At 47.7% G+C, this 12,810-nt stretch overlaps 1 protein-coding gene across 1 annotated transcript in view; it reads left to right on the top strand.

The window, feature by feature from the left end:
• grip2b (glutamate receptor interacting protein 2b) overlaps positions 1-12,810 on the top strand; it is a 258,941-nt gene that overhangs the window by 202,027 nt on the left and 44,104 nt on the right. Inside the window, exon 10 of the mRNA XM_056447878.1 lies at positions 349-489. Within this exon, the coding sequence (XP_056303853.1) occupies positions 349-489 (141 nt within the window). The remainder of the gene's footprint in view (positions 1-348; positions 490-12,810) is intronic.

Raw genomic sequence — 12,810 nt, 5'->3', positions numbered from 1 at the left:
GCACTCAATTACACGGCCCGCCGCTAGCAGCAGGACTTCATTAGCCTGTTTGCTAATGAGCTTCTTTATTGTTTTTGCATGCACATTCATTTTCCACAGACCAGTATTAGAGACACGAATGCTTCAACAGACCCTCAAGACTCCATATGATGTCCAAATACGTGTTAATGAGAACAATATTGAAGCATATACTTTTTTAATGATTTTTTTTCATTAAAACCTGCTAGAAACATCAATGTTAGCAACATGCTAATCGATTTAATCAACATGTGGTGGGAGCAATATTAAAAGTGCAAAAAGTTGCTTTTTAATATCATTTTCTGATATATTTTTATGTTATGTGTTCAGTGAAAGTTCAGAAAAGTGACCACCCTCACTGCTGGGACCCCTGTGTGAACTACTGCCATTCTCAACATCCTGGTCACTGTAAGACATCAACCTGGACCTCTGCTTCCAGTAACCCTTCCAGTTCTCAGGATTACTGCAAATGTAATTACAGTACACCATTTCTGCACTTTTTAATTGCATTATAAGTAGTGCTGTCAAAAAATTTATCGCGACTGATGGCATCCAAAATAAAAGCTTAGCTTTACAAAATATATTTGTACATACTGTGTATATATTTGTGTATTTAAATATATTGTAGAAAATAATTGTTTACACGCACACACACACACACACACACGCACACGCACACGCACACGCACACGCACACACACACACACATATATATATATATATATATATATATATATATATATATATATATATATATATATATATATATATATATATATATATATATATACATACATACAAATGTACTGTATATGTAAATATCTTTTTTTGTATATTTTAGTATTTTTGTATTTTATTTTATCAGTATGTGTGTGTATTTTGTCATACTAGAAATATAAAAATATATACAGTACACATGTATATATTTTTAATGTAAAAAAAATCTAGGATGCGATTAATCACAATTAATCATTTGACAGCACTAATTTTAAGATGTAAAGTTTAATTGGCTAATTTGCACTTGAGCAGTAAAAATACTACAAATTTGTCATCACACTTACCTTTTTCCAGGCACTATTCATCTATTAAACTACTTATAGTATAATTAGATGTTAGCTTGGTCTGATCCAGCACTTTAAGGTCTTTTAGATTACTTTTTGCAAAGAAATTGTACTGAAAAATTTAGTCTTAAACATACTAAAATCCTAAATTACTAAAAAAAAACTAAATTCTAAATGCTTCTCCTCCTACACTGTTAAAAATTGTTCTGTTAAAAAACAGTAAGTTACTGGCAACATGGTTGCCAGCAATTTACTGTTAAATTAACAGCATCTTGCTGTTGCTCTGTAAATTAACAGAAAAATGCTGGCAGCTGCAGTTGCCAGCAATGTACTGTTATTTTACAATATGTTGCTGTAAAAATACATCGACTACATTGATGTACACAATACTCAAGTGAACTCATTTTGTTCGCTGAAAGTAACTGCCTCAAATATGAAGTAATGTGCTATATATGCTTATAAGCATATTTATAATAACAACTTATTTTAGTTCATTAGAAAAGTTCTATTTAACCCAAATGTGTTAAATTTCACAACTGGAATTACCAGACAGATTCTTACTGCATCAGCAACAATTCATTCTTTAAATAAATAAATGTACCAATTAACATCAGCACTTCATTGTTCATCTTTGACTTAAAAACTGGCTCTACTCTTCTCCACTACGGTGACACACAGAAGAAATTTGCTTCAGGTTTTACAGTAAAATACTGTTTTTTCCTTGATTTTACGGTAAACTACTGGCAGCTGGGTTGCCAGCAATCTACATTTTTTTACAGTCTACCTCCGTAGTTTAAATTAACATATTACTGTTAAAATGCATTTTTATACCGTGTTTTTACCTCTCACACCTTTAACCCTTTAAACCCCAGAGCAAATACCTCAGTGTCACAGTGTCAGTGTAACACTTCCGAGTGTCCACACTTCTGAGTGTTCAAGAAACATGGAGCGAAGCAAAGCTAAAGTAAATGAATTAATTAAATGATAATTGAGCATTAGCGATGAACAAATGAAGAAATACTGAAGGGAAAAAATAAGAACAAAACATACAAAAAACTACAACTTCAGTCACAGCTTTGTAATGAAATAACCTGAAGGGCAACAAATGATTAAATCATTAAAATTATCAGCAGATAATTAAATAACTCCACAAACAGCATCACCAGCTTTTTTACTAAAGCGTTTATTTCTGTATAACATCTACTAAAGTTCTTCTGGAGATAAAGGTTATCATTTTAAGTCACCATAATGGAGAATAGAGTTTGCTTTAGTTGGGCTCTTAACCCTGACATTTTTAACATTCATTTATTTTGGCAGCTGCAACTTTTGAGAACTTTGTTTAAAAAGCTCTTTTGATATGTCAAGCAAGCCAAAAAAACTAAATAAGATCGGGTAATGTTCATATTGATTTTAATGTGGCATAACCTGTTCTAATTTAATATAATACACTGCTCCTATTCAATGTTTAATTTATTGTTTAATGTAATATAACATGCCTGTATGTGGCATTGGATTCTGGAAGTTTTTTAAAAATATCTTGGACATAACTACTTTAAGAACTACTCAAAGATACATCAATAACCTCAACAATGGTGACAAGTAACACAATTAACAGTTTAAATCACAAACATCCTAAACAGGCTACTGAAAGTCAGCAGAATCAAATGCAAATAAAGAAAACTGTAAGACCATTATATTGCATAATTTATTCATGCCCCAAATTCATGCTGGGATTTATGTACAGTCCCACACCCAGAATGCATTGCAGCATGAAACATTTTAATTGTTACCATTGTTGAGGTACAAGGTCTGACTCGTGAGGTCTGAGTGTGCCTTTGTAATAACTGTACTATTTTGTATGTTATTTCTTAACTCTGTAAAATAATTATGTATCTTTCCTGTTTCCACTTCTTGTTAATAAATTAATATCTGCCACTAAGTATAAAAACTTACGCATGACTCGGGGTGGAGTCGCCATTCTCCCGGGGAAGGAGCTGCCGTGAGAGCCTGTTGGCCGCACGGTTGAGCCCATCCGGGGAGTGAATAGCAAGCAGCGACTTCAGCCGCGTATGACTCCAGAGGAGCAGACGGCGAGCGAGCTGAGACATGCAGCGGGAGCGTATACCCCCATCCGGATGGAATACGCTACCGCGGCCGTGCTGTCCGTCCTGACCAGCACGTGTTGCTCCCTCAGCACCGGTAAAAAGCGGCGCAGAGCGAGAAACACTGCCAACAGCTCTAGGCAGTTGATATGCCAATGCAGCTGGGTTCCCCTCCACAGGTCCGCAGCAGCATGCCCGCTACACACGGCCCCCCCACCCCATACTGGAGGCATCTGCCGAAATGACAGCCTGCCTGGACGCCTGACCTAGGGGCACACTGGCCCGTAGGAAGAAGGGGTCCTTTCCAGGGGGTGCGGGTGCGGTGACACAGCGCAGTGACAGTCACTCGGTGTGTGCCCGCGTGCCATGCGCGTCTGGGGACCTGATCGTGAAGCCAATGCTGTAGTGGTCTCATATGGAGCAATCCGAGCGGCGTGGCCGCGGCTACGGATGCCATATGCCCCAGGAGCCTCTGAAATAATTTCAGGGGGACCACTTTTTTCCTGTCGAACTCTCTGACAGTTCAGCATTACCTCGGCACGCTCTCGTGAGAGGCGCGCCTCCATAGTGATCGAGTCCAGCTCCAACCCGAGAAAGGAGATGCTCTGCACGGAGGCGAGCTTGCTCTTTTCTCGGTTGACCTGAAACCCCAACGGGCGGAGGTGCCGGAGCACCTTGTCTCTGTGCATAATCAATTGCTCCCGAGAGTGGGCTAAAAATCAGCCAGTCATCGAAATAATTGAGCGTGCGGATGCCGGCGAGCCGCAGGGGCGCGAGGGCACCCTCTGCGAGCTTGGTGAAAACTCGCGGAGACAGAGAGAGCCCGAAGGGGAGGACCTTGTATTGCCACGCTCGACCTTCAAATGCAAACCGCAGAAACTGCCGGTGGCGTGGAAGTGTGGAGATATGAAAATACGCGTCCTTCAGATCTATTGCTGATCTATAAGCAGGGATCTATTGCTGATCAGATCTATTGATCTATAACCAATCCTGAGGACGAACGCATCGCGTGATGCGCATCTGCGTAAGCATTTCAGAGCGCAGCCAGTGAAGGCAGCGGTTCAAAATGTGCAGATATAGGATTGGCCATAGCCCACAGCTTTTTTGTTTTTTTTTTTTTTTTTGGGCACGATGAAGTGCGGGCTGTAAAACCCGCGCTCCATCTCGGCTGGAGGGCCGGCTCGATTGCATCCTTCGCCAGGAGGACAGCAATCTCCTCTCGCAAGACAGGGGCGGACGCAGGACTGACCCTGGTCGCCCGTGAACCTGGGAGGCTGTTTCGCGAACTGAATCGCATAGCCGAGTCTGGTCGTATGAATGAGCCATTGCGATGGGCTGGCCCGCGCTAACCAGGCAGGCAGAGCCCCCGCAAATGCTCCCACCCGCACGATCGCTGACGTGCCAGCGGCGGGGGCAGCGTGGAGTGAGTGGGCTCATCCGGGGAGCGCTGGGGTCCCACAGGAGAGCAGGAGAGGAGATGTTCTCGTCTCGCACTCAAACTCCAGGAGAGGGGCTGGGAGTGGAGAGAAAGGAGACCGTTCTCTCACGCTCCATGAGCCATTGGCGAAATGCACCGATCCTGCAAGCTGGAAGGCATAGCGTCCCAGAATGGCAGTGTTCGGGCTGTCACATCCGGAGGAGGGGAAAAGAGCTCTTTCACTGAGGATTTTGATGGCGTTTTTTTTTTTTTTTTTAACGCCTTTAAATAACGTGCCCCGCCCTCCAGCGGGGAAAGAGCAAATTCCCTCCTCCCCAGATGGCCCGCCTCAGGGACGCTTCGCGGTCCGTTTTACCGAACTTAGCGGCGCCCTGGGCGGGGGACGCTGGTTGCCTGCGCGATGCTCGGCGCAGCCGCGTGGCCGGAGGCGCAGGCGGGGCGGCGAAGCAAAGCTGCGGGCGGGCGTCCTCGGCGAAAAAGCAGCGGATGTGGATGGCTCGGCAGGGGGGAGCGGTCATACAATCCCGCCGATAGAGACCTTGCCCATCGCCTCCGACTGCTCTATCACTGGCGTGAATTCCTGGGCGAATTCACTGCCAGTGTCGCCGAACAGGCCAGCCTGGGAAATGGGTGAGTTAAGAAAGCGAACTTTGTCAACGTCACGCACATCACCAGGTTTAGCCTGAGGTGGCATTCCTGGATCACGGATGTGATCATCGTCCTTCCCAGGGCACACACAGCCGACTTTTTTTTTTTTTTTTTTGTAAGAGCATAGTCGGTTGCGGTGCGGAGCGCATGCTCAGTCCTGGGTCAGAACCATCCTCGCGCAGCCGGGCCAGCGCCTGCGCTTGGTAGCGCTGGTAGGTGGCCATAGCGTGCATGGTGAGTGGGAAGGCGCACGCAGCACACTGCGTGAGCCTACTGTGCCCATCCAGGAAGAAGGGGATGGGGAGGCTTAGAAGGTCTCGCCTTCATCCTCCACATCACACCCCTCTAATCGGTCCGGCCGCGGGGCTGGGGGATAAACCATCTCCAGAGCCACGGCCGAAGCAGCCTGGGGAAGCACAGCCGCAAAGTCTGCTTCTGGATTCGACGCCGCGCTCAAAGTCCCGGAGGGAGCGAGCGGGTTCGAATCCTCGTCAGACCTTGACAGCCCAACCTCCAAGGATGGTGAGGATGGAAGCGCACGCAGATCGGGCAGAAAAAAGTGCCCTCAGGACAGCGTGAGTTTACTGTGCACTACCGGGAAGAAGGGGACGGGAGGCTTTGAAGGTCTTGCCTCCTTATATCTTCCACATACACCCATCTAGTCGGTCCGGCCGCGGGGCTGGGGGATAAACCATCACCAGACCCACGGCCGAAGCAGCCCGAGAAAGCACGGCCATCACGTCTGCTTTTTAGATGCTAACGCCGCGCTCTCCACCCCGGAGGGAGGGAGCGAGCGGGCTCGCATCCTCATCAGACAATGACAGCCCATCCTCCGATGCAGCGATGGACATCTGACCCCCGGTGTCATCAGGTGAGAGAGCGACCATCCAAGGACGGAGCGCTTCTCTCCACCTGAAGCTTGGATGGAGCGCGTGGAGAAGCGAGAGGTCCGCGGCCCGGGGGCGGCGGATTTACTCTCACTGAAACCCTCAGATCTGCCCGAGTGCCAACTGCAGTGCGGGGGACAACTGGGGTGGGTGGCTCTTTTGCAAGAGCGAGCCGCGATCTTAACTGCGCAACAGACATGACATCAGTGATGGCATGCACTGCCCGTGAGCACCGCATTAACATGCTGGACCCCCAGACATGAAACGCTGTGCTCGTGCCCATCATCCGGGGATAGGAAACCACTGCATCCAGAAACGCACGGTCGGAGTGACGTCTTGAAAAAGACGCGCTGCACGACCGTGTTGCTCTTTTAGGAAAGCTTTTTTCCTATATACAAACCGCTCTTGGAGGACCGGACCCAAAGGACGCCAGGCAAGGGAGAAATACCCAGCTCGACCATCTGCCACTGCGTATACGCGCTCTGGACCGGGAGAAGCTGGCTCTCGATCTCTCTCTGTAGACACAGGTTGGAGATACCCTCAAAGACTCTCTCAGAAGCTTCGTGAAAGGCTCTGAAAGCGAAAGGAAAGGATGTCGAGCATGGCACTGGCTGCGTCTTTATAGCATGACTGATTGTCATTGACGCCAGCTGTGCACGCTGACGCTGCCAACTCATTGGCATTTCATTGGCCCGTTTTTATACTCTTTCAGATGATGGGATTCTGACGAAATCCCCATAGTGGAAGTTTCCACATAGCATTGGAGTTCCCCATCCGAAGGGGAACTCTGTGTTTCTTGTTTCTCTTTCCTTCAGTGATTGTGATTATTAACTGCAGGTGTTCATCAGTGTCTGAATTCACTCATTTGTGTTCATTAACTCTGTCAGGTGATATAATGGTGAACAAGGGCACAACGTGTGATTTCAAACACAGACTTGAAATGTCGAATATGAGCTCTGTTAACTCACAGTTTTCTGCTGTTGGTTACTTTCTCGAAAACAATAATGTTACCCAGAATGCACTGTTTTTAACAGAATATTACTGTTTTAGTGAGAAAAAAAACACATTATTTTACTGTAGAATCTGACCGTTTTTTAACATCATTTTTTACAGTGCTTTCAGTTTACAACCACCATGGCTCAGACCTTTAGACAGGGCTGAAGGTTTAGACTATATCTTTTCTAATCGATCAGAATTATGGTTTTCAGAAAACAGACGAATATGATATGCTTTTATTGAGCGGGTGAAAACATTTGAACAGTAAACCATACAGAGTCTAGCAACATGCCTAAAACATGCTAGAAACAGGCAAATTAATACTTGTGAAACAAAAAGGACCTAATCCTGGAACTGTTAAAACATGCTAATTTGTGTAAATCAGACCTGTTGTACAGCTGTTGGCAAAACTGAGCAATTTGTGTTTATTTAAACAGGGATTGACACTATTAGGCAATAAAATGTACTGGCATCTAAAAACAATACTAGTACCTACAAATAACCACTCATGTTGATATGGGAAGCAGACGGACAAGGAAGGTGAGTGAGTTATTAACAATGTTTATTTGCAACACATGAGCACATAAGGAGAACGGAGGAGAAGTGAGTGGAGTCCGGTTGTACGGATGATCCTTGGTGGCAGGCTGGATGACTGATACTGAGGGAGACCGAATGCACACACCAGAGGGCTTGCGGGAAAGACAGACTGATGACAAACACAAGGCAGACAGGACACCGGGAACACTGGACAAACTAGGAGAGACAGAGAGCAGATAAGTACAATATACTGAGATAGAATGCTAGTGATTACCAGGACACTGAGTGAAGTGAGGTGTGTGCTTATGTAGTGACTATAAGTGATTGGGTGCAGCTGTGTGTGGTTAATACTCAGGTGATGGTGATCTTTGCGTGATGCTGGTGGAAGAGCCTGGCCAATCCGTGACATTACCCCCCTCCCCAGGGCCCGCTCCTGAGGGCCTATACCTCCGACGCCGTGGTGGTCTACCACGTCCACGAGGTGCTGGAAACTCGGGGTGATTGGAGTGGAACTCTTCCATAAGTGCAGGATCTAATATATCTGATCTGGGGACCCAAGATCTCTCCTCCGGACCGTATCCCTCCCAGTCGACTAGATATTCCAGCTGACCACCACGACGTCGGGACCGTAGAAGGTCCTTGATCTTGTAGATGGATCTGACTTCCGACATCAGTGGGGGAGGAGGTTCCTCTTCATGGCCAGGCTCTGTGGAGGGAATCAGAGGGTCGTGAAAGGGTTTGAGGAGTGAAACGTGGAATGTGGGGTGGATTCTATATTGTGGTGGTAACTGTAACTTAAACGTGACGGGGTTGACCTGCTCCAGGATGGTGAAGGGACCAACAAATCTGGGACTAAGTTTTCGGGAGGGCAGTCGCAAGCGGATGTCTCTGGTGGAGAGCCAAACTTTCTGCCCCGGCGCATAGCTTGGACCTGGGATCCTCCTCTTGTCGGAGACCTCCTTGGCTCTGCGAACTGCCCTCTGGAGATGGTGATGAGCATCGTCCCAGACCCTCTCGCTCTCCCAGAACCAGTAATCCACTGCGGGGACATCAGAAGGTTTGCCATCCCAGGGAAATAGTGGAGGTTGGAAGCCCAGAATACACTGGAATGGCGTAAGTCCGGTGGTAGGTTGCCGCAGGGAATTCTGAGCGTATTCCGCCCAGCCCAGAAACTGGCTCCAGGAGTTTTGATGACCGTGACAGAATGTTCTGAGGAACCGCCCCACTTCTTGGATCTTCCTCTCTGTCTGGCCGTTGGTCTGTGGATGATAGCCAGACGAGAGGCTAACGGTCACACCTAGGAGTCTGAAGAAGGCTTTCCATAGTCTGGAGATGAACTGGGGTCCTCGGTCCGAGACTATGTCTTCAGGTAATCCAAAGCATCGGAAGACATGGTTGAATAGGGTTTCGGCGGTTTCTAGGGCTGTGGGCAGACCCTTCAAGGGAATCAGACGGCAGAATTTGGAAAATCGGTCGACAATGACTAAAATGCAGGTATTACCTTCAGATGATGGTAGATCTGTCATGAAGTCAACTCCTAGGTGTAACCAGGGGCGGTTTGGGATGGGCAAGGGATGGAGTTTACCTGCAGGTAGATGGCGAGGACTCTTTGACATAGCGCACTCTCTACAGCCTTGAACGTATCTCCTCACATCCCTCGCCATGTGCGGCCACCAAAAGCGTTGGGATAGCAACGAGAGGGTGTTGTTGGTCCCGGGATGCCCTGTGCCCAAAGATGTATGGGTGGAATGAATCAGATCTACCCGTTGGTTTTCAGGAATGAAGCGACGATTGGGGGGACAGCCCGGCGGAGTCCTGGATTCGGGAGTGGCGATGACTGTAGGAGCGGACCAGGTGATTGGACAGACCGTGATCTGTTCTGGGAGGATTCTGGCTGGGGTCTCCATGATTTCCGGCTGATCATATATACGGGAAAGTGCGTCCGCTCGGATGTTCTTTGACCCAAGTCGGTAAGATATTGAGAATTGGAATCGGGAGAAGAACAGGGACCATCGGGCCTGACGAGGACAGAGTCTTTTGGCTTCTTTGAGGTACTGGAGATTCTTATGGTCTGTAATCACCTGGAAAGGATGTTTGGCTCCCTCCAGCCAGTGTCGCAATTCTTCCAGGGCAAGCTTGATAGCCAATAGCTCTTGGTTTCCGATGTCATAGTTTCTCTCCGCCGGGCTGAGCTTCCTCGAGAAATAGGCGCATGGATGGAGTAATGCTGGTGTACCTTGATATTGAGACAGGATGGCTCCCACTCCAGTTGTCGAGGCATCTACCTCGACCACGAACGGGATTTCAGGATCGGGGTGAGTCAGGAGTGGAGCTTGAGTGAAGGATTGTTTGAGGGTTTGGAAGGCTGCATCGGCTTCGGGAGGCCAGGAGAGTTTCTTGGGGTGGTTTTTGAGTAGGTTGGTCAGCGGAGCGGTAATGAGACTGTAGTTGTGGATGAATCGTCTATAGAAATTGGCAAACCCTAGAAATCGCTGGAGTTCTTTAATGGTTGTTGGTTTTGGCCAGGATCGTAGTTGTTCCAGGGCCGCAGGGACGAGAGGAAGGGGATACCGGAACTTAATTGTTCCTTGATTCAGAACTCGGTAATCGATGCAAGGACGCAGCCCTCCATCCTTCTTGGCCACAAAGAAAAAGCTTGAGGCAGCGGGTGACGTGGACTGGCGGATATACCCCTGACTCAGTGCTTCCTGAATATACTCCTCCATGGCCTTATTTTCTGGAAGGGACAACGGGTAGATCCTACCTTTGGGCATAGGAGCGTCTGGCAGCAGGTCTATGGCGCAGTCCCATGGCCGATGTGGAGGTAGCTGGGAAGCTCTCTTGGGGCAAAAAACGTCTTCAAATGCGGAGTAGATCTTCGGGATTTGAATGGATCGTTTATTAACTGGACTTTGGACAGATGTGATATAGATGGTAAGTGGCTTCTGAAGTTGAACAGGTAGGTCGGGAAAACATCTGGTTTTGCAGTCTTCACCCCATTTCTTTATTTCTCCTGTGCCCCAAGAGAGGATGGGATCGTGCTTCACCAGCCACGGGCGCCCTAGAATGATGTCCATGGATGCACCCTCCAGAACCAGAAATTGGATCTCCTCCTTGTGGAGCAATCCCACTTGGAGATAGATAGGCTCACATTTGCGATGGATACGTGCCTGGGAATGGATTGCGTTGGTTATGGGTTGGATCTGGTAGACGTGCGTCGAGGCCTCGGTGTTAAGATGGAGCTGGCGACAGAGGGCGTACGAGATGAAATTTCCAGCTGACCCAGAGTCGATGAGGGCCGTGACTGAAACAGATACAGAAGGGGTAGTTAACTGGACATTGGTGGTGAGAGGATGCATTTTTTCAATGGGAGAACTGAATACACTCACCAAAGGACGTGCTGGACGAATGGGACAGTCCAGCCTGACATGTCCTTCGGCACCACAGTACATACATAGACCCCGGGTCAGCCTCCTCTGTCGCTCAGTGATGGTGAGTCTACCAGATTCCATGATCATTGGTTCAGGTTCTGGAGGGACTGCTGGCTCTGGCGAACGGAGGAGTGCTTGGGGAACAGGTGGAAGATCGTGCTGGTAGGCCCTCAGACGATCGGAACAGCGGAGGGATTGTTGGATGAATTTCTCCAACCCCAAGGTATCGTCGAGGGCTGCTAGCTGTAGTCGGAGGCTGGGCTCCAGTCCGAGCCGGTAGGTGGTGAGGAGAGATCGCTCATTCCATCCGCTAGCAGCAGCCAGAGTACGGAACCGGAGCGCATAATCCTGAGTGGACATGGCTCCCTGTTTGAGATGGTATAACTGTTCTCCAGCTGCTACTTCTGCATCTGCGCGACCAAAAACCTCCTTAAAGTACTTGATGAAAGCTTGAATGGAGCTGGTTACCGGCCCAGACTGTTGCCAAATGGTTTCTGCCCACCGAAGAGCCGATCCAGAGAGAAGGGAGATGATGAATGCGATTTTGGACCGATCTGTGGGATATAACTCAGGTTGCATGGTGAATATGAGAGAACATTGCAAAAGAAATCCATTGCACTCCTCCGCCCCGCCAGAGTAGGGCGCTGGTCGAGCCATGGGACTGGATGAGTGGGTGGACAGTGAAGAAGTGCTCGGTGCTGGTGGTGCTTCGGGAAGTGGAGTAGATGGTAATAAAACTCTCTTCAACGAGTCCACCAACTCTTGAATGGGATCGTGAGTGCTCATGCTGTTGATTGTAGTGGTCCGGTCTTCTGATATGGGAAGCAGACGGACAAGGAAGGTGGGTGAGTTATTAACAATGTTTATTTGCAACACATGAGCACATAAGGAGAACGGAGGAGAAGTGAGTGGAGTCCGGTTGTACGGATGATCCTTGGTGGCAGGCTGGATGACTGATACTGAGGGAGACCGAATGCACACACCAGAGGGCTTGCGGGGAAGACAGACTGATGACAAACACAAGGCAGACAGGACACCGGGAACACTGGACAAACTAGGAGAGACAGAGAGCAGATAAGTACAATATACTGAGATAGAATGCTAGTGATTACCAGGAGGTGTTCACTCAGAGTCAGCTTCTTGGAACGAGAGCGGACACTGAGTGAAGTGAGGTGTGTGCTTATGTAGTGACTATAAGTGATTGGGTGCAGCTGTGTGTGGTTAATACTCAGGTGATGGTGATCTTTGCGTGATGCTGGTGGAAGAGCCTGGCCAATCCGTGACACATGTATTTAAAAAAGTATGTACTTGTCACAACTGGGATACATACACTACCTGACAAAAGTCTTGTTGTTGATCCCAGTTGTAAGAGCAACAAATAATAACTTGACTTCTAGTTGATCATTTGGAAAAGTGGCAGAAGGTAGATTTTTCAGATAAATCATCTGCTGATCTGCATCCCAATCATCACAAATACAACAAAAGACCTATTGGAACCAGCATGAACTGATGATTTTTATAGAAATCAGTCAAGTTTGGTGAAAGAAAAATCATGGTTTACATTCAGTATGGGGCCATGCAAGAGATCTGCATAGTGGATGGCAACATCAACAGCCTGAGGTATCAAGACATTTGTGCTGCCCATTACATTACTAACCACAGTCTACAGCAGGATAGCACTCCTTCTCATAC

The sequence above is a fragment of the Danio aesculapii genome, chromosome 22 (assembly GCF_903798145.1).
Source record: "Danio aesculapii chromosome 22, fDanAes4.1, whole genome shotgun sequence".
Taxonomy (NCBI): domain Eukaryota; kingdom Metazoa; phylum Chordata; class Actinopteri; order Cypriniformes; family Danionidae; genus Danio; species Danio aesculapii.
The sequence above is the reverse complement of the archived record's forward strand: the minus strand, read 5'-3'. Positions and strand labels throughout refer to the sequence as shown.